This window comes from Necator americanus, chromosome II, assembly GCF_031761385.1.
Source record: "Necator americanus strain Aroian chromosome II, whole genome shotgun sequence".
NCBI lineage: Eukaryota > Metazoa > Nematoda > Chromadorea > Rhabditida > Ancylostomatidae > Necator > Necator americanus.
Genome location: NC_087372.1, coordinates 7,037,953 through 7,062,814, shown reverse-complemented (window position 1 = coordinate 7,062,814; position 24,862 = coordinate 7,037,953). Strand labels below are relative to the sequence as shown.

The following is a 24,862-nucleotide window of genomic DNA, read 5'->3' as shown; positions in this document are numbered from 1 at the left end:
CTACAACCTCACATCTATTTTTTTCTTGCGGATTCCCTCATCATATCAGATTCGTGGCATGCTGCCTTTAACACCCCTCAAAGGTTCTCCCCGCAGATTTGAGCAGTACCTAAAAAGCGAATGTAGATACGAAGGTGCCAGATCACAGTTCAGAGACTAGAATGAGAATTTCCTTCTATTCTCTTTGTTTGCCTGGAGAGAAGTGATAATTCTTTGCAATTTATTATTTTTTACAAGAGGGTGGCATATGATTTTCTAAAAAGATAAGTCTTTTCTTCTTCCTTTTTTTTTTATTTGCACTGTTCACGGCTATAAAATCGAGATCACCTCACACCAAAAAATTCCAGTGGATGTCTGATTCTCCGAAACGATTTAGCAGCTCTTGAATTATATAAGTCAGCTACTTAGGTAATAACGAAGGTGAATCTCTTTGGGATACGCATCATCGCTAATTGCTCTGCTGAGGCATGATCTGCACATCCTGGACAATGCTGGTAGAGAGGTTCTCATAGATTTCTCTGCATGTCTCTTATCATGCGTCGTATGAAGAATTGACGATGAAGAGTATCGTGCTTAGATTTACCTCTGTTGCTACCTATATAGCTAACTTTCCCTACCCACCGTTGATCATACGCTGCATTATCGGCTAAGATATAACTAGAAATATAAACAAACTACTTAATTGCTTTGGAGAAACAGACATATCCACTGGGAATTTCTCATGAAAGTACTAAGGAGAAAAATTTTGACGTAGGGTGATCTCAAATTTGTAACGGAATCGGAAGCAGGAAATGCGTATATGGAAATTTTCGTTGAAAACAAAAAACATTTCAGCTTCCAAGAGTAATGGGGATATGGATTATCGATTATCGGATATGGATTTTATATCATTTCTTATTAAGTACCTTGTTTCTAATTGATTCAGTAATTTTGAAAATACTCACAATTCTTCTTTTCATATTTCCTTGGAAACTTTTCATGGCCAGAAGAGCATTCAGGACGGTCGAAAGTGTCTCCACAGACGAGTGGAGCGCAGCTTCGTTAAGGTATGTTTGTATCTTCCTAGAGGTATCTTCCGGATAAGTAATGTCTCGCAGAGATTCGCAACAAATTCTACGTGGACCCCTTCACCGTCCCCCAATATGCTAGAGGAGTCGTCGACGTTGCCGACGTTGAGTTGCCTCAACGAAGCCACGCTCCACAGTAGATGGTCTTCAGACAGTAGAAACGTTAAGAAAAAAAAAACAGTTACAAAAAGAAGAATAAATAGTAAAAATTTAATTCCCTAGCTCCTTTTTTCATTCCTTCATCCTACCAGCTTTTTATCACTTTGTTCTGTTCCATATTTATTGAACTGTTTCAAATATTTTTATGTATACACACTGAGTTGAAGAAAGTCATGTAATTTTTGTAATTTTTTTTCTCCATTTTTTTTATTCAGCGTACAATAGAAATTGGTCAATATAATCGCCACTGCTAGTCACTGCAGTGGTTCACCTAATCGCAGTTCAGCGATCCCCTCTACCAGAAATGGGGAGGTCGGGAGTCGAAAAAGTCGGCGACGGCTCAACGAATGTCATCGAAAGTAGTGAAAGTTTCTTAGCCAAGAAAATCATGAGGGGCGGAATGATAGTCAGAGGAGGCTATAGTCGGGTCAAAACGACGCGAATCACGAGTGTAGTTGCGGTGCATTTGCGTACGCGCTCGAAACGGCGAAGTGGAGGCAGCAGTTGGAACCGAGTACGGAACCGTCGCAAACTGCAGCCATGGACGGTGCCAGCGAGAGTTTCTCTACGTTCCACCAAATCGCTTCGACGGAAGCCGCGTAAGAGTGCGTATGTTGTTTTGACCTCACTCTATGTCGGTAGAAAAAGGGGATATGGTACTGCGTCCCAGCTACTCCTTCGATTTTTTGATAGCTGCAACTAGCGATATGGGATCTCATGATATCATGAAGGAGATGTACCTAAGCTCATCTAGGCCGCTTTTCTCAAAAGAACTCCTCGAGTTTCTGGAGCTAAGTCGTATGAATGATAGTGGTGGTCATGTGTCTTGCGTTGTACAACATTTCCCTTGTATCGCAGAGCATTCTTTACGAATACCAGCTTGCACTCGACAAACCAGTGGTGTACATTCTTGATGGAAGTCTCTCTACGGCCACCCGTTGCGCACCAAATGCGCTGTCCGCGTCGCGGACTATAGTTGCCGCTGAACTCCTACGACTCCATTCAAACAAAATGATAGCTTGAAGCTGCCCTTGTGAAAATCACGTTGTACCTAATGTGCAGGAACGGTACCTTGCTATATATACCTAGTGTCGAGAAGATTCGAGAGAGTTCTACTACGGCCACGTCATAGATCACAGGTGTTCATCAAGAATCGAGTGTTTTGGGTTCTTCAAAAAACACTAACTAGACTTCTCATGTCCATAGAATTTGGTGTCTATTTCAGGGGACAGTTGAGGAGTGAAACACCCCTTAACACTAACTTGTTCCCCAACACTGAGCTGACCAGGGGATGGCGCTGTCACATATCCTCTAAATTTTGTGTTTATTTCGTGTATGTAGGAATGAATGAGATAACCCTTGCCTGTTCCTTGTCCCCCAACACTGGGCTGACCAGGGGATGGCGGCATCACATGTCCTTAAAATTGAGTGTTTATCTGAGCTGACTGTTGAGGAGTGGGATACTACTTACCACTAGCGTGTCCCACAACACTGGGTTGACCAGAGGATGGCGGCCTCACATGTCCTAAAAACTTTGGGTTCATTTCAACTGACTGTTGAGGAGTGGGATACTCCTTACCGCTAGCGTGTCCGTTAACATCGGGCTGACCAGAGGATGGCGGCGTCACATGTCCTTAAAATTAAGTGTTTATTTCTGGTGACTGTTGAGGATTGAGATGCTCCTTACCACTATCTTCTCCCCCAACACTGGGCTGATCAGAGGATGGCGGCTTCACATGTCCTAAAAACTTTGGGTTCATTTCAACTGACTGTTGAGGAGTGGGATACTACTTACCACTAGCGTGTCCCCTAACATCGGGCTGACCAGGGAATGGCGGCATCACATGTCCTAAAAACATTGGGTTTATTTCAGGTGACTGTTGAGGAGTGGGATACTCCTTACCGCTAGCGTGTCCCCCAACACTGGGCTGACCAGAGGATGGAGGCGTCACATTTCCTTAAAACATGGGGTTTATTTCAGGTGACTGTTGAGGAGTGAGATACTCCTTACCACTATCTTCTCCCCCAACACTGGGCTGACCAGAGGATGGCGGCATCACATGTCCTAAAAACATTGGGTTTATTTCAGGTGACTGTTGAGGAGTGAAATACTACTTACCACTAGCGTGTCCCCTAACATCGGGCTGACCAGGGAATGGCGGCATCACATGTCCTAAAAACATTGGGTTTATTTCAGGTGACTGTTGAGGAGTGAAATACTACTTACCACTAGCGTGTCCCCTAACATCGGGCTGACCAGGGAATGGCGGCATCACATGTCCTAAAAACATTGGGTTTTATTTCAGGTGACTGTTGAGGAGCGAGATACTACTTACCTGCACTATCTTCCCCAACACGGGCTGACCAGGGAATGGCGGCATCACATGTCCTAAAAACATTGGGTTTATTTCTGGTGACTGTTGAGGAGCGAAATACTACTTACCGCTAGCGTCTCCATTATCATCGGGCTGACCAGAGGATGGCGGCGTCACATGTCCTTAAAATTAAGTGTTTATTTCTGGTGACTGTTGAGGAGCGGGATGCTCCTTACCACTATCTTCTCCCCCAACACTGGGCTGATCAGAGGATGGCGGCCTCACATGTCCTAAAAACATTGGGTTTATTTCAGGTGACTGTTGAGGAGTGAAATACTACTTACCACTAGCGTGTCCCCTAACATCGGGCTGACAGGAATGGCGGCATCACATCCTTAAAACAGGTTTATTTCAGGTGACTGTTGAGGAGTGAAATCCCTTACCACTACTGTCCCCACAACACTGGCTGACCAGGGGATGGCGGCATCACATGTCCTTAAAATTAGTGTTTATTTCAGGTGACTGTTGAGGAGTGGGATGCTCCTTACCACTGTCTTCCCCCAACACTGGGCTGACCAGAGGATGGCGGCCTCACATGTCCTAAAAACATTGGGTTTATTTCAGGTGACTGTTGAGGAGTGAAATACTACTTACCACTAGCGTGTCCCCTAACATCGGGCTGACCAGGGAATGGCGGCATCACATGTCCTTAAAATTGAGTGTTTATTTCAGCTGACTGTTGAGGAGTGAGATGCTCCTTACCACTATCTTCTCCCCCAACACTGGGCTGATCAGAGGATGGCGGCCTCACATGTCCTAAAAACTTTGGGTTCATTTCAGCTGACTGTTGAGGAGTGAAATACTACTTACCACTAGCGTGTCCCCTAACATCGGGCTGACCAGGGAATGGCGGCATCACATTTCCTTAAAACATGGGGTTTATTTCAGGTGACTGTTGAGGAGTGAGATACTCCTTACCACTATCTTCTCCCCCAACACTGGGCTGACCAGAGGATGGCGGCATCACATGTCCTTAAAATTCAGTGTTTATTTCAGGTGACTGTTGAGGAGTGAAATACTACTTACCACTAGCGTGTCCCCTAACATCGGGCTGACCAGGGAATGGCGGCATCACATTTCCTTAAAACATTGGGTTTATTTCAGCTGACTGTTGAGGAGTGAAATACTCCTTACCGCTAACTGTCCCCCAACATGGCTGACCAGGGGATGGCGGCGTCACATGTCCTTAAAATTAAGTGTTTATTTCTGGTGACTGTTGAGGAGTGGGATACTCCTTACCGCTAGCGTGTCCATTATCATCGGGCTGACCAGAGGATGGCGGCCTCACATGTCCTAAAAACATTGGGTTTATTTCAGGTGACTGTTGAGGAGTGAGATACTCCTTACCGCTAGCGTGTCCATTATCATCGGGGTGACCAGAGGATGGCGGCGTCACATGTCCTTAAAATTAAGTGTTTATTTCTGGTGACTGTTGAGGAGTGGGATACTACTTACCGCTAGCGTGTCCCCTAACATCGGGCTGACCAGGGGATGGCGGCATCACATGTCCTTAAAATTGAGTGTTTATTTCAGCTGACTGTTGAGGAGTGAGATACTACTTACCACTAGCGTGTCCCCTAACATCGGGCTGACCAGGGAATGGCGGCATCACATGTCCTAAAAACATTGGGTTTATTTCAGCTGACTGTTGAGGAGTGAGATACTCCTTACCACTAGCGTGTCCCCCAACACTGGGCTGACCAGAGGATGGCGGCGTCACATGTCCTAAATACTTTGGGTTTATTTCAGGTGACTGTTGAGGAGTGGGATACTCCTTACCTCTATCTTCTCCCCCATCACTGGGCTGACCAGAGGATGGCGGCATCACATGTCCTTAAAATTGAGTGTTTATTTCAGCTGACTGTTGAGGAGTGGGATACTCCTTACCGCTATCTTCTCCCCCATCACTGGGCTGACCAGAGGATGGCGGCCTCACATGTCCTAAAAACTTTGGGTTCATTTCAGCTGACTGTTGAGGAGTGGGATACTACTTACCGCTAGCGTGTCCATTAACATCGGGCTGACCAGGGGATGGCGGCGTCACATGTCCTTAAAATTAAGTGTTTATTTCTGGTGACTGTTGAGGAGTGGGATACTCCTTACCGCTAGCGTGTCCCCCATCACTGGGCTGACCAGAGGATGGTGGCATCACATGTCCTAAAAACTTTGGGTTCATTTCAGCTGACTGTTGAGGAGTGGGATACTACTTACCATTATCTTCTCCCCCATCACTGGGCTGACCAGAGGATGGCGGCATCACATGTCCTTAAAATTGAGTGTTTATTTCAGCTGACTGTTGAGGAGTGAGATACTCCTTACCACTAGCGTGTCCCCCAACACTGGGCTGATCAGAGGATGGCGGCGTCACATGTCCTAAAAACTTTAGGTTTATTTCAGCTGACTGTTGAGGAGTGCGATGCTCCTTACCACTAACTTGTCCCCCAACACTGGGCTGATCAGAGGATGGCGGCCTCACATGTCCTAAAAACTTTGGGTTCATTTCAGGTGACTGTTGAGGAGTGAAATACTACTTACCACTAGCGTGTCCCCTAACATCGGGCTGACCAGAGGATGGCGGCGTCACATGTCCTAAATACTTTGGGTTTATTTCAGGTGACTGTTGAGGAGTGGGATACTCCTTACCACTGTCTTCTCCCCCAACACTGGGCTGACCAGAGGATGGCGGCATCACATGTCCTAAAAACATTGGGTTTATTTCAGGTGACTGTTGAGGAGTGGGATACTCCTTACCGCTAGCGTGTCCCCCAACACCGGGGCTGACCAGAGGATGGCGGCATCACATGTCCTTAAAATTGAGTGTTCATTTCAGCTGACTGTTGAGGAGTGAGATGCTCCTTACCACTAACTTGTCCCCCAACACTGGGCTGATCAGAGGATGGCGGCCTCACATGTCCTAAAAACTTTGGGTTCATTTCAGCTGACTGTTGAGGAGTGAGATACTACTTACCACTAGCGTGTCCCCTAACATCGGGCTGACCAGGGAATGGCGGCATCACATGTCCTTAAAATTGAGTGTTCATTTCAGCTGACTGTTGAGGAGTGAGATACTCCTTACCACTAGCGTGTCCCCCAACAATGGGCTGACCAGAGGATGGCGGCATCACATGTCCTAAAAACTTTGGGTTCATTTCAGCTGACTGTTGAGGAGTGAGATACTACTTACCACTAGCGTGTCCCCTAACACTGGGCTGACCAGGGGATGGCGGCATCACATGTCCTTAAAATTTAGTGTTTATTTCAGCTGACTGTTGAGGAGTGAGATACTCCTTACCACTAGCGTGTCCATTACCATCACTGGGCTGACCAGGGAATGGCGGCATCACATGTCCTTAAAATTGAGTGTTTATTTCAGCTGACTGTTGAGGAGTGAGATACTACTTACCAGTAGCGTGTCCCCTAACATCGGGCTGACCAGGGAATGGCGGCATCACATGTCCTTAAAATTGAGTGTTTATTTCAGCTGACTGTTGAGGAGTGAGATACTACTTACCAGTAGCGTGTCCCCTAACATCGGGCTGACCAGGGAATGGCGGCATCACATGTCCTTAAAATTTGAGGGTTTATTTCAGGTGGCTGTTGAGGAGTGGGATACTCCTTACCGCTATCTTCTCCCCCATCACTGGGCTGATCAGAGGATGGCGGCCTCACATGTCCTAAAAACTTTGGGTTCATTTCAGCTGACTGTTGAGGAGTGGGATACTACTTACCATTATCTTCTCCCCCATCACTGGGCTGACCAGAGGATGGCGGCATCACATGTCCTTAAAATTGAGTGTTTATTTCAGCTGACTGTTGAGGAGTGAGATGCTCCTTACCACTAACTTGTCCCCCAACACTGGGCTGACCAGAGGATGGCGGCATCACATGTCCTAAAAACAGAGGGTTCATTTCAGCTGACTGTTGAGGAGTGAGATACTACTTACCACTAACGTGTCCCCCAACATCTGGGCTGACCAGGGGATGGCGGCATCACATGTCCTAAAAATTGAGTGTTCATTTCAGCTGACTGTTGAGGAGTGAGATACTCCTTACCACTAACTTGTCCCCCAACACTGGGCTGACCAGAGGATGGCGGCATCACATGTCCTAAAAATTGAGTGTTCATTTCAGCTGACTGTTGAGGAGTGGGATACTCTTACCACTAGCGTGTCCCCAACATGGCTGACCAGGGGATGGCGGCATCACCATGTCCTAAAATTTTGGGTTCATTTCAGCTGACTGTTGAGGGTGACTTCAGCCGTGGTGAGATGCTCCTTACCACTAACTTGTCCCCCAACACTGGGCTGACCAGAGGATGGCGGCATCACATGTCCTTAAAATTGAGTGTTCATTTCAGCTGACTGTTGAGGAGTGAGATACTACTTACCACTAGCGTGTCCATTAACATCGGGCTGACCAGAGGATGGCGGCATCACATGTCCTTAAAATTGAGTGTTTATTTCAGCTGACTGTTGAGGAGTGAGATGCTCCTTACCACTAACTTGTCCCCCAACACTGGGCTGACCAGAGGATGGCGGCATCACATGTCCTTAAAATTGAGTGTTCATTTCAGCTGACTGTTGAGGAGTGCGATGCTCCTTACCACTAGCGTGTCCATTAACATCGGGCTGACCAGAGGATGGCGGCATCACATGTCCTTAAAATTGAGTGTTCATTTCAGCTGACTGTTGAGGAGTGAGATACTACTTACCACTAGCGTGTCCCCCAACACTGGGCTGACCAGAGGATGGCGGCCTCACATGTCCTAAAAACATTGGGTTTATTTCAGCTGACTGTTGAGGAGTGGGATACTCCTTACCGCTAGCGTGTCCATTAACATCGGGCTGACCAGAGGATGGCGGCGTCACATGTCCTTAAAATTGAGTGTTCATTTCAGCTGACTGTTGAGGAGTGAGATACTACTTACCACTAACTTGTCTCCCATCACTGGGCTGACCAGAGGATGGCGGCATCACATGTCCTTAAAATTGAGTGTTCATTTCAGCTGACTGTTGAGGAGTGAGATACTACTTACCACTAACTTGTCTCCCATCACTGGGCTGACCAGGGGATGGCGGCCTCACATGTCCTAAAAACTTTGGGTTCATTTCAGCTGACTGTTGAGGAGTGGGATACTCCTTACCGCTAGCGTGTCCATTAACATCGGGCAGACCAGGGGATGGCGGCATCACATGTCCTTAAAATTGAGTGTTCATTTCAGCTGACTGTTGAGGAGTGCGATGCTCCTTACCACTAACTTGTCCCCCAACACTGGGCTGACCAGAGGATGGAGGCATCACATGTCCTAAAAACATTGGGTTTATTTCAGGTGACTGTTGAGGAGTGAGATACTACTTACCACTAACTTGTCTCCCATCAATGGGCTGATCAGAGGATGGCGGCATCACATGTCCTAAAAACATTGGGTTTATTTCAGCTGACTGTTGAGGAGAGAGATGCTCCTTACCACTAACTTGTCTCCCATCACTGGGCTGATCAGAGGATGGCGGCATCACATGTCCTTAAAATTGAGTGTTCATTTCAGCTGACTGTTGAGGAGTGAGATACTACTTACCACTAGCGTGTCCATTAACATCGGGCTGACCAGAGGATGGCGGCATCACATGTCCTTAAAATTGAGTGTTTATTTCAGCTGACTGTTGAGGAGTGAGATGCTCCTTACCACTAACTTGTCCCCCAACACTGGGCTGACCAGAGGATGGCGGCATCACATGTCCTTAAAATTGAGTGTTCATTTCAGCTGACTGTTGAGGAGTGAGATACTCCTTACCACTAGCGTGTCCCCCAACATCGGGCTGACCAGAGGATGGCGGCATCACATGTCCTTAAAATTGAAGTGTTCATTTCAGCTGACTGTTGAGGAGTGAGATACTACTTACCACTAGCGTGTCCCCCAACACAGGGCTGACCAGGGGATGGCGGCCTCACATGTCCTAAAAACTTTGGGTTTATTTCAGCTGACTGTTGAGGAGTGGGATACTCCTTACCGCTAGCGTGTCCATTAACATCGGGCTGACCAGAGGATGGCGGCGTCACATGTCCTTAAAATTGAGTGTTCATTTCAGCTGACTGTTGAGGAGTGAGATACTACTTACCACTAACTTGTCCCCCAACACTGGGCTGATCAGAGGATGGCGGCGTCACATGTCCTTAAAATTGAGTGTTTATTTCAGCTGACTGTTGAGGAGTGAGATACTACTTACCACTAACTTGTCCCCCATCACTGGGCTGACCAGGGGATGGCGGCCTCACATGTCCTAAAAACTTTGGGTTCATTTCAGCTGACTGTTGAGGAGTGGGATACTCCTTACCGCTAGCGTGTCCATTAACATCGGGCAGACCAGGGGATGGCGGCATCACATGTCCTTAAAATTGAGTGTTCATTTCAGCTGACTGTTGAGGAGTGCGATGCTCCTTACCACTAACTTGTCCCCCAACACTGGGCTGACCAGAGGATGGAGGCATCACATGTCCTAAAAACATTGGGTTTATTTCAGGTGACTGTTGAGGAGTGAGATACTACTTACCACTAACTTGTCCCCCAACAACTGGGCTGATCAGAGGATGGCGGCATCACATGTCCTAAAAACATTGTGTGTTTATTTCAGCTGACTGTTGAGGAGAGAGATGCTCCTTACCACTAACTTGTCTCCCATCACTGGGCTGATCAGAGGATGGCGGCATCACATGTCCTAAAAACATTGGGTTTATTTCAGGTGACTGTTGAGGAGTGGGATACTCCTTACCGCTAGCGTGTCCATTAACATCGGGCTGACCAGGGGATGGCGGCATCACATGTCCTTAAAATTGAGTGTTCATTTCAGCTGACTGTTGAGGAGTGAGATACTACTTACCACTAACTTGTCTCCCATCACTGGGCTGACCAGGGGATGGCGGCCTCACATGTCCTAAATACTTTGGGTTCATTTCAGCTGACTGTTGAGGAGTGGGATACTCCTTACCGCTAGCGTGTCCATTAACATCGGGCTGACCAGAGGATGGCGGCGTCACATGTCCTTAAAATTGAGTGCTTATTTCTGGTGACTGTTGAGGAGTGAGATACTACTTACCACTAGCGTGTCCCCCAACCCTGGGCTGACCAGAGGATGGAGGCATCACATGTCCTAAAAACTTTGGGTTCATTTCAGCTGACTGTTGAGGAGTGAGATACTACTTACCGCTAGCGTGTCCATTAACATCGGGCTGACCAGAGGATGGCGGCGTCACATGTCCTTAAAATTGAGTGCTTATTTCTGGTGACTGTTGAGGAGTGAGATACTACTTACCACTAGCGTGTCCCCCAACACTGGGTTGACCAGAGGATGGCGGCCTCACATGTCCTAAAAACTTTGGGTTCATTTCAGCTGACTGTTGAGGAGTGAGATGCTCCTTACCACTAACTTGTCCCCCAACACTGGGCTGACCAGAGGATGGCGGCATCACATGTCCTAAAAACTTTGGGTTCATTTCAGCTGACTGTTGAGGAGTGGGATACTCCTTACCGCTAGCGTGTCCATTAACATCGGGCTGACCAGGGGATGGCGGCCTCACATGTCCTAAAAACTTTGGGTTCATTTCAGCTGACTGTTGAGGAGTGAGATGCTCCTTACCGCTAGCGTGTCCATTGACATCGGGCTGACCAGGGGATGGCGGCCTCACATGTCCTAAAAACATTGGGTTCATTTCAGCTGACTGTTGAGGAGTGAGATACTACTTACCACTAACTTGTCTCCCATCACTGGGCTGACCAGAGGATGGCGGCCTCACATGTCCTAAAAACTTTGGGTTCATTTCAGCTGACTGTTGAGGAGTGAGATACTACTTACCGCTAGCGTGTCCATTAACATCGGGCTGACCAGAGGATGGCGGCGTCACATGTCCTTAAAATTGAGTGCTTATTTCTGGTGACTGTTGAGGAGTGAGATACTACTTACCACTAGCGTGTCCCCCAACACTGGGCTGACCAGAGGATGGCGGCATCACATGTCCTTAAAATTGAGTGTTCATTTCAGCTGACTGTTGAGGAGTGAGATACTACTTACCACTAGCGTGTCCCCCAACACTGGGCTGACCAGAGGATGGCGGCCTCACATGTCCTAAAAACTTTGGGTTCATTTCAGCTGACTGTTGAGGAGTGAGATACTACTTACCACTAGCGTGTCCCCTAGCATCGGGCTGACCAGGGAATGGCGGCATCACATGTCCTTAAAATTGAGTGTTCATTTCAGCTGACTGTTGAGGAGTGGGATACTCCTTACCGCTAGCGTGTCCCCTAGCATCGGGCTGACCAGGGAATGGCGGCATCACATGTCCTTAAAATTGAGTGTTTATTTCAGCTGACTGTTGAGGAGTGAGATGCTCCTCACCACTAACTTGTCCCCCAACACTGGGCTGACCAGAGGATGGCGGCATCACATGTCCTTAAAATTGAGTGTTCATTTCAGCTGACTGTTGAGGAGTGAGATACTACTTACCACTAGCGTGTCCCCCAACACTGGGCTGACCAGAGGATGGCGGCATCACATGTCCTAAAAACTTTGGGTTCATTTCAGCTGACTGTTGAGGAGTGGGATACTCCTTACCGCTAGCGTGTCCATTAACATCGGGCTGACCAGAGGATGGCGGCGTCACATGTCCTTAAAATTGAGTGCTTATTTCTGGTGACTGTTGAGGAGTGAGATACTACTTACCACTAGCGTGTCCCCCAACACTGGGCTGACCAGAGGATGGCGGCCTCACATGTCCTAAAAACTTTGGGTTCATTTCAGCTGACTGTTGAGGAGTGAGATGCTCCTTACCACTAACTTGTCCCCCAACACTGGGCTGACCAGAGGATGGCGGCATCACATGTCCTAAAAACTTTCCTTAAAACATTGGGTTTATTTCAGCTGACTGTTGAGGAGTGAAATACTCCTTACCGCTAGCGTGTCCATTAACATCGGGCTGACCAGGGGATGGCGGCATCACATGTCCTAAAAACATTGGGTTCATTTCAGCTGACTGTTGAGGAGTGAGATACTCCTTACCGCTAGCGTGTCCATTAACATCGGGCTGACCAGGGGATGGCGGCCTCACATGTCCTAAAAACATTGGGTTTCATTTCAGCTGACTGTTGAGGAGTGAGATACTCCTTACCACTAACGTGTCTCCCTAACACTCGGGCTGACCAGAGGATGGCGGCCTCACATGTCCTAAAAAATTGAGGTTCATTTCAGCTGACTGTTGAGGAGTGAGATACTACTTACCACTAACTTGTCTCCCATCACTGGGCTGACCAGAGGATGGCGGCCTCACATGTCCTAAAAACTTTGGGTTCATTTCAGCTGACTGTTGAGGGTGAGAGTAGGACTACTTACCACTAACTTGTCTCCCATCACTGGGCTGACCAGGGGATGGCGGCCTCACATGTCCTAAAAACTTTGGGTTCATTTCAGCTGACTGTTGAGGAGTGGGATACTCCTTACCGCTAGCGTGTCCATTAACATCGGGCTGACCAGGGGATGGCGGCCTCACATGTCCTAAAAACATTGGGTTTATTTCAGCTGACTGTTGAGGAGTTGGATACTCCTTACCGCTAGCGTGTCCATTCACATCGGGCTGACCAGGGATGGCGGCTAATGTTACATTCAGTGACTGTTGGGGTTCTATAGCGTTATTAACAGGATGGCGGCCTCACATGTCCTAAAAACTTTGGGTTCATTTCAGCTGACTGTTGAGGAGTGAGATGCTCCTTACCGCTAGCGTGTCCATTGACATCGGGCTGACCAGAGGATGGCGGCGTCACATGTCCTTAAAATTGAGTGCTTATTTCTGGTGACTGTTGAGGAGTGAGATACTACTTACCACTAACTTGTCTCCCATCACTGGGCTGACCAGAGGATGGCGGCATCACATGTCCTAAAAACTTTGGGTTCATTTCAGCTGACTGTTGAGGAGTGAGATACTACTTACCACTAGCGTGTCCCCTAGCATCGGGCTGACCAGGGAATGGCGGCATCACATGTCCTTAAAATTGAGTGTTTATTTCAGCTGACTGTTGAGGAGTGGGATACTCCTTACCGCTAGCGTGTCCATTAACATCGGGCTGACCAGAGGATGGCGGCGTCACATGTCCTTAAAATTGAGTGCTTATTTCTGGTGACTGTTGAGGAGTGAGATACTACTTACCACTAGCGTGTCCCCCAACACTGGGCTGACCAGAGGATGGCGGCCTCACATGTCCTAAAAACTTTGGGTTCATTTCAGCTGACTGTTGAGGAGTGAGATACTACTTACCACTAGCGTGTCCCCTAGCATCGGGCTGACCAGGGAATGGCGGCATCACATGTCCTTAAAATTGAGTGTTTATTTCAGCTGACTGTTGAGGAGTGGGATACTCCTTACCGCTAGCGTGTCCATTAACATCGGGCTGACCAGGGGATGGCGGCATCACATGTCCTTAAAATTGAGTGTTCATTTCAGCTGACTGTTGAGGAGTGCGATGCTCCTTACCACTAACTTGTCCCCCAACACTGGGCTGACCAGAGGATGGAGGCATCACATGTCCTAAAAACATTGGGTTTATTTCAGGTGACTGTTGAGGAGTGAGATACTACTTACCACTAACTTGTCTCCCATCAATGGGCTGATCAGAGGATGGCGGCATCACATGTCCTAAAAACATTGGGTTTATTTCAGCTGACTGTTGAGGAGAGAGATGCTCCTTACCACTAACTTGTCTCCCATCACTGGGCTGATCAGAGGATGGCGGCATCACATGTCCTAAAAACATTGGGTTCATTTCAGCTGACTGTTGAGGAGTGGGATACTCCTTACCGCTAGCGTGTCCCCTAGCATCGGGCTGACCAGGGAATGGCGGCATCACATGTCCTTAAAATTGAGTGTTTATTTCAGCTGACTGTTGAGGAGTGAGATGCTCCTCACCACTAACTTGTCCCCCAACACTGGGCTGACCAGAGGATGGCGGCATCACATGTCCTAAAAACTTTGGGTTCATTTCAGCTGACTGTTGAGGAGTGGGATACTCCTTACCGCTAGCGTGTCCATTAACATCGGGCTGACCAGGGGATGGCGGCCTCACATGTCCTAAAAACTTTGGGTTCATTTCAGCTGACTGTTGAGGAGTGGGATACTCCTTACCGCTAGCGTGTCCATTAACATCGGGCTGACCAGGGGATGGCGGCCTCACATGTCCTAAAAACATTGGGTTCATTTCAGCTGACTGTTGAGGAGTGAGATACTACTTACCACTAACTTGTCTCCCATCACTGGGCTGACCAGAGGATGGCGGCCTCACATGTCCTAAAAACTTTGGGTTCATTTCAGCTGACTGTTGAGGAGTGGACACTTCAGCACTGTAGGAGTGGGATACTCCTTACCGCTAGCGTGTCCATTAACATCGGGCTGACCAGGGGATGGCGGCCTCACATGTCCTAAAAACTTTGGGTTCATTTCAGCTGACTGTTGAGGAGTGGGATACTCCTTACCGCTAGCGTGTCCATTAACATCGGGCTGACCAGGGGATGGCGGCGTCACATTTCCTTAAACATGGGGTTTATTTCTGGTGACTGTTGAGGAGTGGGATACTCCTTACCGCTAGCGTGTCCATTAACATCGGGCTGACCAGAGGATGGCGGCGTCACATGTCCTTAAAATTGAGTGCTTATTTCTGGTGACTGTTGAGGAGTGAGATACTACTTACCACTAACTTGTCTCCCATCACTGGGCTGACCAGAGGATGGCGGCCTCACATGTCCTAAAAACTTTGGGTTCATTTCAGCTGACTGTTGAGGAGTGGGATACTCCTTACCGCTAGCGTGTCCATTAACATCGGGCTGACCAGGGGATGGCGGCCTCACATGTCCTAAAAACTTTGGGTTCATTTCAGCTGACTGTTGAGGAGTGGGATACTCCTTACCGCTAGCGTGTCCATTAACATCGGGCTGACCAGGGGATGGCGGCCTCACATGTCCTAAAAACTTTGGGTTCATTTCAGCTGACTGTTGAGGAGTGGGATACTCCTTACCGCTAGCGTGTCCATTAACATCGGGCTGACCAGGGGATGGCGGCCTCACATGTCCTAAAAACTTTGGGTTCATTTCAGCTGACTGTTGAGGAGTGGGATACCTTACCGCTAGCGTGTCCATTAACATCGGGCTGACCAGGGATGGCGGCCTCACATGTCCTAAAAACTTTGGGTTCATTTCAGCTGACTGTTGAGGGGTTGGACTGTGAGGAGTGGGATACTCCTTACCGCTAGCGTGTCCATTAACATCGGGCTGACCAGAGGATGGCGGCGTCACATGTCCTTAAAATTGAGTGCTTATTTCTGGTGACTGTTGAGGAGTGAGATACTACTTACCACTAGCGTGTCCCCTAGCATCGGGCTGACCAGGGAATGGCGGCATCACATGTCCTTAAAATTGAGTGTTCATTTCAGCTGACTGTTGAGGAGTGAGATGCTCCTTACCACTAACTTGTTCCCCAACACTGGGCTGACCAGAGGATGGCGGCGTCACATGTCCTTAAAATTGAGTGCTTATTTCTGGTGACTGTTGAGGAGTGAGATACTACTTACCACTAGCGTGTCCCCTAGCATCGGGCTGACCAGGGAATGGCGGCATCACATGTCCTTAAAATTGAGTGTTCATTTCAGCTGACTGTTGAGGAGTGAGATGCTCCTTACCACTAGCGTGTCCCCTAGCATCGGGCTGACCAGGGAATGGCGGCATCACATGTCCTTAAAATTGAGTGTTTATTTCAGCTGACTGTTGAGGAGTGGGATACTCCTTACCGCTAGCGTGTCCATTAACATCGGGCTGACCAGGGGATGGCGGCCTCACATGTCCTAAAAACATTGGGTTTATTTCAGCTGACTGTTGAGGAGTGGGATACTCCTTACCGCTAGCGTGTCCATTAACATCGGGCTGACCAGGGGATGGCGGCCTCACATGTCCTAAAAACTTTGGGTTCATTTCAGCTGACTGTTGAGGAGTGAGATACTACTTACCACTAGCGTGTCCTCTAGCATCGGGCTGACCAGGGAATGGCGGCATCACATGTCCTTAAAATTGAGTGTTTATTTCAGCTGACTGTTGAGGAGTGAGATGCTCCTTACCACTAGCGTGTCCCCTAGCATCGGGCTGACCAGGGAATGGCGGCATCACATGTCCTTAAAATTGAGTGTTTATTTCAGCTGACTGTTGAGGAGTGGGATACTCCTTACCGCTAGCGTGTCCATTAACATCGGGCTGACCAGGGAATGGCGGCATCACATGTCCTTAAAATTGAGTGCTTATTTCTGGTGACTGTTGAGGAGTGAGATACTACTTACCACTAGCGTGTCCCCCAACACTGGGCTGACCAGAGGATGGAGGCATCACATGTCCTAAAAACATTGGGTTTATTTCAGGTGACTGTTGAGGAGTGGGATACTCCTTACCGCTAGCGTGTCCATTAACATCGGGCTGACCAGGGGATGGCGGCATCACATGTCCTTAAAATTGAGTGTTCATTTCAGCTGACTGTTGAGGAGTGAGATACTACATACCACTAACTTGTCTCCCATCACTGGGCTGACCAGGGGATGGCGGCCTCACATGCCCTAAAAACATTGGGTTTATTTCAGCTGACTGTTGAGGAGTGAGATGCTCCTTACCACTATCTTCTCCCCTAACACTAGGTTGACAGTTTGATGGCGGCGTCACATGTACTTAAAATTGAGTGTTTATTTCATGTGTCTGAGAAGGAATGTGATAACCCTTACCTGTTCCTTGTCCCCCAACATTGGGCTGACCTGGGTACGGGGGCGTCACATGTACTTAGAATTGAGTGTTTATTTCATGTCTCTGGGAAGGAATGTGATAACCCTTACCTGTTCCTTGTCCCCCAACATTGGGCTGACCTGGGAATGGGGGCGTCACATGTACTTAGAATTGAGTGTTTATTTCATGTGTCTGGGAATGAATGAGATAACCCTTCTCTTACCTGTTCCTTGTCCCCCAACATTGGGCTGACCTGGGAATGGGGGCGTCACATGTCCTTAAAATTAGTTTTGTAATTCAGGTAATTGTTTATGTTTGTATCTTTCCTCTTTCCTGTCATTCACGACTAGATCGAATAAAGAGAATTTTTTTGATCTCTGGCTTGTCGGGATTTGATGACGTGGAGTAATATTATCATTTTCTTTTCTTTCTTGTCTTGTAGTGTTCATTCTAATGACGAACGAGCTTCACAGCAGAGCCACAACACTGCATTTTTCCCAATACGTCACTTTAAGACCGCTTATCATGAAATTGTGGACGTGCAGTGTGGAAATCGGATGGAAAAGATAGAGTTCGAGATGTAGATTATGAGATTAGATGCTCAATTCTCTTTAATCATCTTTAAAAACGATTTAGGGACGGCATTTGTTCGTACGATACGACGAACTCCCATATGCACTCTTTGTGCCTCTCAACAGCCATTTCATTGGTTTTACTTGAATAGCCGGAGGAGGAGAGAGAGGGCGACGAGACCTCCTTGATTTCCGACCGCTTCCTCTAGGACGTTGTACATGCCCAAGGGTGGAGCGTTCCCACGTAGCACGTAGCAATCGGTACCCCAAACTCTAAATTTTCTTGCAAGTTTCCGAGTACGTTACTTTTGTGACTCACGGCTTTTGTACCTCTTATCTTGTGTTTCCCTATCGCATGTTGGTTAGTATTTAAAATATTGGTGAAAGTGTTGAAAATGAATAATCATCGTGTATTTCTAGGTATAGGTGTACAACAGTGCATGGATTTGGAGTAGATGCGACGTATGTAGTATTATAGTATCACCTCATATTCTGTAGCCAACTGTCATGCTTCCATAGCATTCTGCTATCTGTACTTGTAATTTACATTTAATTTTTGCAATTCCATCAAAGTTTGTAATCATACCAAGGTTCCTTCCTTGTGAACCGCTGACTATGAATTCATCTTTGGTCATAGGCGAAGAATCTGGAAAATGGCTCACTCTAACGTACAATTCAACTATGCATAGCGCATTCAGTTCTTAATTTTTCCTCCAAATTAACCTTCGTAATTTTAATTCTTACCGTAAATGCCTCCTTCAATGGGTAAGGGCAATCCTGCATCATGAAGATGTTGGGAAGAAGTTGGCCCACCTTAAAGGATTATTGATTTCCATTCGAGTTCAGTACTACTTCTTATTATATTGCTGCATTTTGTTGTGGTTCATTTTCCACTACACTATGCAAATATCAAAGATTCAATACTTATGAATCCGTAAGGATTTAGTTTTATAACGTTCCTAGGAATTCCGAAGATTTTGAGAAAACGTGAAATGTAGTTTTTTGAAACATTTCCAAGCTTTTGTGAAATTATTCGATAACATTTTATATCTGAACAAACCACATTTTTCCATCTCAATCATTCATCATGTGAAGGATAAAAAGATCTGGCGTTAATCAATCCGCTTGGGATGCACCGTTCAATTCAGAATCGTTTGAGGTTTAAGAACGTGTGAGTGGCCTATGCATTGACTTGCGGGGGCTTATCAGTCAGTGTTTTTGTCACCACAGACAAGTCTAGCACCAATTTATCGACTCCGAAGGGATGGAAGGCTTTATGAGCCATAGGGTGGATTCGAACACTGTTCCTTCGTGCAGGAAGCGGAATCTCTAACCGCTACACTATACCCGCTCCATTCATTATATTGTCCATGAACGACTACTTTGAGTCTCTTTATAAACATCACAAAATTCGCTGACTAGCGTAACTGCTACCCTCGCTTCTTTCTAGAACTTGTCGCGTGTGGCGAGAGACGCGTAAGTGACTTTGTTCTTTATTCACTAAATGACGGTAGCTTTCTAAACAGACGACCAGGTATAAAGATAAAAACTAAAGGCTCATTCACTTTCTTTGAGATGCATCAATGCGTTCAATTTCAATTCAGCAACGATGAGGTTTAAGTCGTATTTGACATATACAATGAATGATCTCCTTCAGACAATTTTGGTACATTCGACTGCAATGGAACCTCCTATTACTGCCCTACACCCCATCTTTAGCTAATCTGCACCTGCTAAAAAAGTGACTAAGAGCTTCAGAATACACTAACCGTCCTAGGCATGCAATACATTCTGCAATGACTCTGTTTTTCAGGTAATCACTACAATCTATAAGTCCTTGAGAGTTGTTCTTGAACATAGCACTGCTAGCAAAACTGTTTACTTCATATGGAATCACGCTGCATAAATACTTTTTATTTGATCTTATTTCGAGGAAGTTTAGCTAAGACATCTTCATATAAGTGTGCAGTAGCCAAGTAATTTGTGTAATGCAGGATGACACATAGTAGAGTCAAAACGACATGAGGTACGGTGGAATTCCGTACGCGTATTCTCTCGAGGCGGTGCGGTGGGGCTTAGCGGTTAAGAGCGTACTGGGACCTTTGCTGGCACCACCCTTCGCTGCAGTTTGCGATGGTCCTACCTCGGTTCCCATTGCTGCCTCCAGCGCGCCGTTTTCGAGCGCGCACGCAAATGCACCGCGCTTCAAGTCGTTTTGACCCGACTATAAGTACGAGTACCAAGCGTTTAGAACTGCTATACTCTGTACAAGAGACTGACTACAGGGAGCTTACTGATATGCTTTTGCCATCGTCTAAAGTAGCTTCCATTATTATGGCTTGTCGTATCGGTATGCTTTCCACGCAGATCTCATATCCGGCACATCTAACGAGTTTTGGCAGCAAGCTCCTACTTCCTAAGCATTTTATTTCAATTCTAGCCAGCCTCCCGTTTCTCACCTGGGATGACTCTACCAAGCGACCAACGAACGGACTGTCGCTGTTGTGCTCCCGCAGCAGGCATCCCCAGATCATGTACTCCCAAACTCAGCTGGGCATCTGCTGAAATTGTAGGCTTCGTGATGCAAAAACTGAAAAAATAGCTTGAACATTTACCCGCTGCAAAGCACAGAAGAAAAATTGATATTAACTTCATGGCATCGCGACAGTGTTCGCTCAGCAAGTGTTTTTATGTGGTTGTGAACACCCATTCTCACGCTTAGATTTCAGCGTCGTGTATATTAGTCGATCTACATAAATATTCCAGTTTTCTTTCAAAACAAACTTGCAAGTTTTCCTTTGAATGTCACTGCGAAGAATACTTCTCTTAAGAATATCGGGACGGAAAGTCACAGTCATACTATAACAATAGCTCTAACAAGAAGGCCGTTCTGCTCAAACATGAATTTAAAAGTATTGAATGTAATCGCGACTCCAGATCTGATTTCTTTTTCCATAAAACAGTGAATGACGTTGTACATGCGCTGCACCTGCGAGCGGATGTTAATCAAATCCTCAACAGCCTATTTAACTGTAAAACCATTGGTATGCTGCTTAGGAAACCGACGCATTTACAAAAGTGGCGTTATGAGGCGGGTCATAGAAAAATTCAGGACGATTAAAGAAGATTTGACGTGAACCCGTTCGTCCTCATAATCTGCGTTCATAATCCTATCTTTTCCCGGAGAGTTCCCAACACTTCGTTATATGCTGACTTTAAATTTAAGGAAGAAATGGTAGTACTATTTTTAGTGAAAAAAGGCGGAAAATACTTTTAGTGCCCTTTTTCATCCCTTTGAAATCTCATATTAACGGTCTGTAAGAACAAGAATTGGGGCCGCGTATACGAGTCTGATTGCTACCTGCACGTGGTGGCCCTGCTTTAATTAAACGCAATCAAGCGTTCGAGTGTACGCATTGGGAACGTACGAGCTATATAACCTGCACTGTTATATGGCGAAAGCTTCCCATACATTGCAAAAAGGTGCTGTCGTCCAGCAGACCACCAAAGCCATAACCTGAAAGGTCAACTGCCTGAAGGGAGCATGGAATCTTTGGCAACAACCATTCGTTTCGTCACGCTGAACTGCCGAACACTATCGAGTGAACTCCAACAAGCCGCTCAATCCAGACTTCTGCGATATCTCTGTGTACCTTTTGCTGCACTGCAGGAAACACACATGAGAGATCGGTCCGTCATCAGCATCGAAAATTACACCATGTACTGCGGCGATGCTGATGAGAACAAAGTAGGTGACTGCGCGATAGTTGTGAGGAACAATTACAAGAACCTGGTGGAGGGATTTGGCTCAACGTCGTCTAGATGCGCCTTTTTACTACTGCGGGATCGCAGAGGACGTAAACTCTGGATCGTAAGCGCTCACGCACCTACGGAAACCGCTGAGGACAACAGTACAGTACAACAACAACAGCCTTCTACGATGAACTCAATGCGTTGACCTCTAAAATACCAAGCCAGCAGGTGGTCATTGTCGGAATCGACACAAATGCGAAGATGGAACTCGAACAGCAATCCGATGTGCTAGGAAAATGGTACTATGCAGCGGAGCGCACGTCGGACAACGGTGACCGTCTGGTCGACTTGTGCGAACAGACGGGCCTCATCATCGCTTCCACGTTTAAAGCGAATTATCAACGCCATCAGCTCACGTGGCGGGGGTCAACCCTTTTAACGCCTGAAGAGCAGCGCAAGCGGAAGATGAGGACTCTTAAGCTTCAGCTCGACTACGTTCTGGCGAGGAACATTCCTCAGTCAGATATCCGAAAATCTAGAGCTGTTTGGGAAGTCGCATTCGACTCTGACCACCGTCCAGTTCTTCTCAGCTTCAAGATACGGTTCCACAAGAGAAACCGAGGAGTTCCTCTTCAACCGAAAATCGACATGGCAGGTCTGAAAGACGATGAATGCAGAACAAAATTCCGCCAACGTGTGTCTATTCATGTTGGAGTACGGACCAGGAAGAAGCTTAGCGATGCGGATTTCTTCACAAAGTGCATCCAGGACGCTACAAGGGAAACGCTCCCGGTTCTATTGCCGCGGAACAAGTTTGCCTTTGCATCTGCGGAAACAAAATCCACATACAATTCTGTATGTGTCGCGCGCAGCGCTGGTGACTTTAACCAGGAAAAGCGTCTTAGAAGGAAGCTGCGTCGTCAACTGCAACAAGACCGCGATAACGAGCGGACGTCAAGAGCGATGGAGTTTGAGAAGGCGTGGGAGGACAGGAACCCGCGGAAAGCCTATGCTCTACTAAAACAGTATAGCGGCAAAATGAAAAGACGTTCCCCTGTTCTCAACACTGCCAGTGGGGTAGCTTTCGGTGAAGCAACCCTTCCAATTTGAAAGGAACACTTCAAGACCTTGCTAGCACCGTCAGCTCCTGAATTCGAACACAATCATAGACCGACATATGCGGTTAACGAGGAGCCACCGACCCAGTCGGAGGTCCTGGTCTGTATTCAAAAAATGAAGAATGGAAAATCTGGTGGAGACGACGGGATCAGCGCAGAAATGCTAAAATGTCTTCCTCCGTCTGGGATTCGTGAGATGACAAAGATCGTCCGTTCAATATGGATAGACGAAAGGATACCTGATTCGTGGAGACACGCTATCATAATTCCCCTCCACAAGAAGTTATCCGTCACGGACCCCAGGAATTATCGAGGAATCTCTTTGCTGCGTGTTATGTACAAGGTATTAGAGCGCATTATCCTGGACTGACTCATTAAACATCGCGAAGAAACAATGCGCGATGAGCAGGCTGGCTTTCGTCCAGGCCGATCTCCGATTGACCAGGTGTTCATCGTCAGGAGAGTGATCGAAATCTGGCAGCGGTGTTCGAAGCCAATGCAACCAACGTTTCTGGACTTTAAAGTCGCGTTCGACTCTCTTCACCGAGGCCGTCTTCTCAACGCCCTCCCCGCCGATGGAGTACCAGGAAAGTTCGTTCGCTTGTTTGATGACATGAATTAACGAACAACTGCTGCAGTTCGAACACCAGCCGGATGCACAACGCCGTTTGAAGTGGTAACTGGAGTAAGACAAGGGCAGTGGCAGGACCTCTCCTGTTCAATTTCGCAATCGACGACATTACGCGAAGAACAGTAGACCAGTGTCCTGACGACATTGTCTTAGCACCATCAGGGTGCCCCTTGACTGACCTCGAGTACGCCGACGATGTTGTTATATTCGCGGAAAGCAGTACGAAACCTCAAAATGTTGTCAACCTTGTATCGAAGCTGGCTGCAACCTATGGACTACGCCTACGCCCTGATAAATGCAAGCAGATGTGGATCTCTTGGAGACCACGAACGGAATACAGAGTGAACGGACAACCGAAAGAAGTCGTCGATGAGTTCTGTTACCTAGGCTGTACGCTGAAGAACAATGCCAGCTACGAGAGAGATGTTCAGCAAAGATGCGCTAAAGCCACTTCTGCATTTAACTACTTAACGAAATGACTGTGGTCGACCCCCATCACCAACGAAGTCAAGCTGCGAGTCTACCTACCCACAATTCGTCCCATCATGATGTACGGATCGGAGTCTTGGGCAGCACCATCAACGGTTATGGAGAGGCTTGACTGCACGGAACGAAAGCTGCTTAGACGGCTACTTGGCTACTTTTGGCCTAGGGTATGTCACAGTGAAGATCTTTATGCAGAAATTGATGTGGTATACCGGCGGATGACACGTGCAAGACATCAACATCTTGCACCGCCATCGAAAGTGGCTAAAGTAAATCGTCTTCGCTTCTTTCGTCATATATTAAGGAGACCGGCAGATCGCCTTGTTCAACGAATTCTGAGGAGTTCGTCGGATTCGAGCTGAAAGAAGCCACCTGGCCGAAAACGGAAGTTCTGAACTGAGGTGGTGAAAGAGGACCTGAGGACACTCGGCGTGGATAGGCAGTTCAGGCGAGACGTAAGGTTTTGCAGAATATGGAATAGCGACGAATGGATTGATTCTGTGCAAGCTCCCGCAGAAGATCGAGAAGGTTGGGCAGAGCTGTGTTCAAGGACGGCACATCTCGGCGAAGATGCGGATAATCGCGTCAGGCGATGACATCAGCCCGCCGACTAAGTAAGTAAGTTAAGTTATGAACAAGAATAAATAAAATCAAAAGCGCTGAACACCGAACCTGTGTAGAACGAGATTTTTTTTTCTCGTCAAGTTTTATATAACATTTTTTTATTTTAAAGTACATTTTTTAAGTTTGAAATCACGCTCAGGACTGGGCTTTTATGGATGTTATTACTTTAAGAGTGCATGACCCTAGGCTGCCTAGTGTAATGCTATTCATAATTAGTACTTCATGTTCTTAACTACTTCCATCAAACCATGAAATCCACGCAATTTCGAGTACGGTAACATAAGAAGTCATAT

General features: G+C 47.0%; 4 protein-coding genes across 7 annotated transcripts in view; 3 read left to right on the top strand and 1 right to left on the bottom strand.

The window, feature by feature from the left end:
- Positions 1 to 20,612, bottom strand: part of RB195_017050 (uncharacterized protein) — a gene marked incomplete at both ends in the record, with an annotated part of 52,602 nt that extends 31,990 nt beyond the window's left edge. Inside the window, 111 exons of one of the 2 annotated variants that reach the window (XM_064183869.1) lie at positions 2,413 to 2,643; positions 2,698 to 2,859; positions 2,914 to 2,967; positions 3,022 to 3,183; positions 3,238 to 3,291; positions 3,346 to 3,399; positions 3,454 to 3,507; positions 3,559 to 3,615; positions 3,670 to 3,723; positions 3,778 to 3,831; positions 3,886 to 3,910; positions 3,985 to 4,036; positions 4,090 to 4,141; positions 4,196 to 4,249; positions 4,304 to 4,357; positions 4,412 to 4,465; positions 4,520 to 4,573; positions 4,628 to 4,681; positions 4,736 to 4,786; positions 4,841 to 5,002; positions 5,057 to 5,110; positions 5,165 to 5,326; positions 5,381 to 5,434; positions 5,489 to 5,542; positions 5,597 to 5,650; positions 5,705 to 5,758; positions 5,813 to 5,866; positions 5,921 to 6,082; positions 6,137 to 6,298; positions 6,462 to 6,515; positions 6,570 to 6,623; positions 6,678 to 6,731; positions 6,786 to 6,839; positions 6,894 to 6,950; positions 7,005 to 7,058; positions 7,113 to 7,166; positions 7,222 to 7,275; positions 7,330 to 7,383; positions 7,438 to 7,491; positions 7,553 to 7,708; positions 7,762 to 7,813; positions 7,888 to 7,934; positions 7,989 to 8,042; positions 8,097 to 8,150; positions 8,205 to 8,258; positions 8,313 to 8,474; positions 8,529 to 8,582; positions 8,637 to 8,798; positions 8,853 to 8,906; positions 8,961 to 9,122; positions 9,177 to 9,230; positions 9,285 to 9,338; positions 9,393 to 9,446; positions 9,502 to 9,663; positions 9,718 to 9,771; positions 9,826 to 9,987; positions 10,042 to 10,095; positions 10,157 to 10,204; positions 10,261 to 10,422; positions 10,477 to 10,638; positions 10,693 to 10,746; positions 10,801 to 10,854; positions 10,909 to 11,070; positions 11,125 to 11,286; positions 11,341 to 11,394; positions 11,449 to 11,502; positions 11,557 to 11,610; positions 11,665 to 11,718; positions 11,773 to 11,826; positions 11,881 to 11,934; positions 11,989 to 12,042; positions 12,097 to 12,258; positions 12,313 to 12,474; positions 12,541 to 12,702; positions 12,868 to 12,921; positions 12,979 to 13,140; positions 13,195 to 13,266; positions 13,358 to 13,411; positions 13,466 to 13,519; positions 13,574 to 13,627; positions 13,682 to 13,735; positions 13,790 to 13,843; positions 13,898 to 13,951; positions 14,006 to 14,059; positions 14,114 to 14,167; positions 14,222 to 14,275; positions 14,330 to 14,491; positions 14,546 to 14,707; positions 14,762 to 14,815; positions 14,870 to 14,923; positions 15,001 to 15,162; positions 15,216 to 15,269; positions 15,324 to 15,929; positions 15,984 to 16,037; positions 16,092 to 16,145; positions 16,200 to 16,253; positions 16,308 to 16,361; positions 16,416 to 16,577; positions 16,632 to 16,685; positions 16,740 to 16,793; positions 16,848 to 16,901; positions 16,956 to 17,117; positions 17,172 to 17,225; positions 17,280 to 17,333; positions 17,388 to 17,441; positions 17,496 to 17,525; positions 17,609 to 17,662; positions 18,544 to 18,603; positions 18,702 to 18,770; positions 20,417 to 20,518; positions 20,573 to 20,612. In XM_064183869.1, coding sequence (XP_064039750.1) covers positions 2,413 to 2,643; positions 2,698 to 2,859; positions 2,914 to 2,967; positions 3,022 to 3,183; positions 3,238 to 3,291; positions 3,346 to 3,399; positions 3,454 to 3,507; positions 3,559 to 3,615; positions 3,670 to 3,723; positions 3,778 to 3,831; positions 3,886 to 3,910; positions 3,985 to 4,036; positions 4,090 to 4,141; positions 4,196 to 4,249; positions 4,304 to 4,357; positions 4,412 to 4,465; positions 4,520 to 4,573; positions 4,628 to 4,681; positions 4,736 to 4,786; positions 4,841 to 5,002; positions 5,057 to 5,110; positions 5,165 to 5,326; positions 5,381 to 5,434; positions 5,489 to 5,542; positions 5,597 to 5,650; positions 5,705 to 5,758; positions 5,813 to 5,866; positions 5,921 to 6,082; positions 6,137 to 6,298; positions 6,462 to 6,515; positions 6,570 to 6,623; positions 6,678 to 6,731; positions 6,786 to 6,839; positions 6,894 to 6,950; positions 7,005 to 7,058; positions 7,113 to 7,166; positions 7,222 to 7,275; positions 7,330 to 7,383; positions 7,438 to 7,491; positions 7,553 to 7,708; positions 7,762 to 7,813; positions 7,888 to 7,934; positions 7,989 to 8,042; positions 8,097 to 8,150; positions 8,205 to 8,258; positions 8,313 to 8,474; positions 8,529 to 8,582; positions 8,637 to 8,798; positions 8,853 to 8,906; positions 8,961 to 9,122; positions 9,177 to 9,230; positions 9,285 to 9,338; positions 9,393 to 9,446; positions 9,502 to 9,663; positions 9,718 to 9,771; positions 9,826 to 9,987; positions 10,042 to 10,095; positions 10,157 to 10,204; positions 10,261 to 10,422; positions 10,477 to 10,638; positions 10,693 to 10,746; positions 10,801 to 10,854; positions 10,909 to 11,070; positions 11,125 to 11,286; positions 11,341 to 11,394; positions 11,449 to 11,502; positions 11,557 to 11,610; positions 11,665 to 11,718; positions 11,773 to 11,826; positions 11,881 to 11,934; positions 11,989 to 12,042; positions 12,097 to 12,258; positions 12,313 to 12,474; positions 12,541 to 12,702; positions 12,868 to 12,921; positions 12,979 to 13,140; positions 13,195 to 13,266; positions 13,358 to 13,411; positions 13,466 to 13,519; positions 13,574 to 13,627; positions 13,682 to 13,735; positions 13,790 to 13,843; positions 13,898 to 13,951; positions 14,006 to 14,059; positions 14,114 to 14,167; positions 14,222 to 14,275; positions 14,330 to 14,491; positions 14,546 to 14,707; positions 14,762 to 14,815; positions 14,870 to 14,923; positions 15,001 to 15,162; positions 15,216 to 15,269; positions 15,324 to 15,929; positions 15,984 to 16,037; positions 16,092 to 16,145; positions 16,200 to 16,253; positions 16,308 to 16,361; positions 16,416 to 16,577; positions 16,632 to 16,685; positions 16,740 to 16,793; positions 16,848 to 16,901; positions 16,956 to 17,117; positions 17,172 to 17,225; positions 17,280 to 17,333; positions 17,388 to 17,441; positions 17,496 to 17,525; positions 17,609 to 17,662; positions 18,544 to 18,603; positions 18,702 to 18,770; positions 20,417 to 20,518; positions 20,573 to 20,612 — 9,421 coding nt within the window. Of the gene's footprint in view, positions 1 to 2,412; positions 2,644 to 2,697; positions 2,860 to 2,913; positions 2,968 to 3,021; positions 3,184 to 3,237; positions 3,292 to 3,345; positions 3,400 to 3,453; positions 3,508 to 3,558; positions 3,616 to 3,669; positions 3,724 to 3,777; positions 3,832 to 3,885; positions 3,911 to 3,984; positions 4,037 to 4,089; positions 4,142 to 4,195; positions 4,250 to 4,303; positions 4,358 to 4,411; positions 4,466 to 4,519; positions 4,574 to 4,627; positions 4,682 to 4,735; positions 4,787 to 4,840; positions 5,003 to 5,056; positions 5,111 to 5,164; positions 5,435 to 5,488; positions 5,543 to 5,596; positions 5,651 to 5,704; positions 5,759 to 5,812; positions 5,867 to 5,920; positions 6,083 to 6,136; positions 6,299 to 6,461; positions 6,516 to 6,569; positions 6,624 to 6,677; positions 6,732 to 6,785; positions 6,840 to 6,893; positions 6,951 to 7,004; positions 7,059 to 7,112; positions 7,167 to 7,221; positions 7,276 to 7,329; positions 7,384 to 7,437; positions 7,492 to 7,552; positions 7,709 to 7,761; positions 7,814 to 7,887; positions 7,935 to 7,988; positions 8,043 to 8,096; positions 8,151 to 8,204; positions 8,259 to 8,312; positions 8,475 to 8,528; positions 8,583 to 8,636; positions 8,799 to 8,852; positions 8,907 to 8,960; positions 9,123 to 9,176; positions 9,231 to 9,284; positions 9,339 to 9,392; positions 9,447 to 9,501; positions 9,664 to 9,717; positions 9,772 to 9,825; positions 9,988 to 10,041; positions 10,096 to 10,156; positions 10,205 to 10,260; positions 10,423 to 10,476; positions 10,639 to 10,692; positions 10,747 to 10,800; positions 10,855 to 10,908; positions 11,071 to 11,124; positions 11,287 to 11,340; positions 11,395 to 11,448; positions 11,503 to 11,556; positions 11,611 to 11,664; positions 11,719 to 11,772; positions 11,827 to 11,880; positions 11,935 to 11,988; positions 12,043 to 12,096; positions 12,259 to 12,312; positions 12,475 to 12,540; positions 12,703 to 12,867; positions 12,922 to 12,978; positions 13,141 to 13,194; positions 13,294 to 13,357; positions 13,412 to 13,465; positions 13,520 to 13,573; positions 13,628 to 13,681; positions 13,736 to 13,789; positions 13,844 to 13,897; positions 13,952 to 14,005; positions 14,060 to 14,113; positions 14,168 to 14,221; positions 14,276 to 14,329; positions 14,492 to 14,545; positions 14,816 to 14,869; positions 14,924 to 15,000; positions 15,163 to 15,215; positions 15,270 to 15,323; positions 15,930 to 15,983; positions 16,038 to 16,091; positions 16,146 to 16,199; positions 16,254 to 16,307; positions 16,362 to 16,415; positions 16,578 to 16,631; positions 16,686 to 16,739; positions 16,794 to 16,847; positions 16,902 to 16,955; positions 17,118 to 17,171; positions 17,334 to 17,387; positions 17,442 to 17,495; positions 17,550 to 17,608; positions 17,663 to 18,543; positions 18,604 to 18,701; positions 18,771 to 20,416; positions 20,519 to 20,572 lie in introns of those variants that run through there. The other variant, XM_064183870.1, reaches the window with a different exon arrangement.
- Positions 20,613 to 21,501: 889 nt separating this feature from the next.
- RB195_017049 (uncharacterized protein) lies at positions 21,502 to 21,915 on the top strand (the record flags this gene model as incomplete). The annotated part of the gene is made up of 1 exon (XM_064183868.1): positions 21,502 to 21,915. One exon carries the CDS (start codon positions 21,502 to 21,504, stop codon positions 21,913 to 21,915), a length of 414 nt encoding a protein of 137 aa, XP_064039749.1.
- A 56-nt stretch (positions 21,916 to 21,971) lies between these two features.
- Positions 21,972 to 23,938, top strand: RB195_017048 (uncharacterized protein; the record flags this gene model as incomplete). Of its 3 annotated transcripts, XM_064183867.1 has the most annotated exons (4): positions 21,972 to 22,787; positions 22,836 to 23,171; positions 23,238 to 23,419; positions 23,503 to 23,938. In XM_064183867.1, 4 exons carry the CDS (start codon positions 21,972 to 21,974, stop codon positions 23,936 to 23,938), a joined length of 1,770 nt encoding a protein of 589 aa, XP_064039746.1. The 3 variants fall into 3 exon arrangements, with proteins under 3 accessions (XP_064039746.1, XP_064039748.1, XP_064039747.1); XM_064183865.1 differs by lacking the exons at positions 21,972 to 22,787; positions 22,836 to 23,171 and having other exon boundaries at positions 23,223 to 23,419; XM_064183866.1 differs by lacking the exons at positions 22,836 to 23,171; positions 23,238 to 23,419; positions 23,503 to 23,938 and having other exon boundaries at positions 21,972 to 22,820.
- A 66-nt stretch (positions 23,939 to 24,004) lies between these two features.
- RB195_017047 (uncharacterized protein) lies at positions 24,005 to 24,307 on the top strand (the record flags this gene model as incomplete). Its single annotated transcript, XM_064183864.1, has 1 exon — positions 24,005 to 24,307. One exon carries the CDS (start codon positions 24,005 to 24,007, stop codon positions 24,305 to 24,307), a length of 303 nt encoding a protein of 100 aa, XP_064039745.1.
- Positions 24,308 to 24,862: the final 555 nt, after the last annotated feature.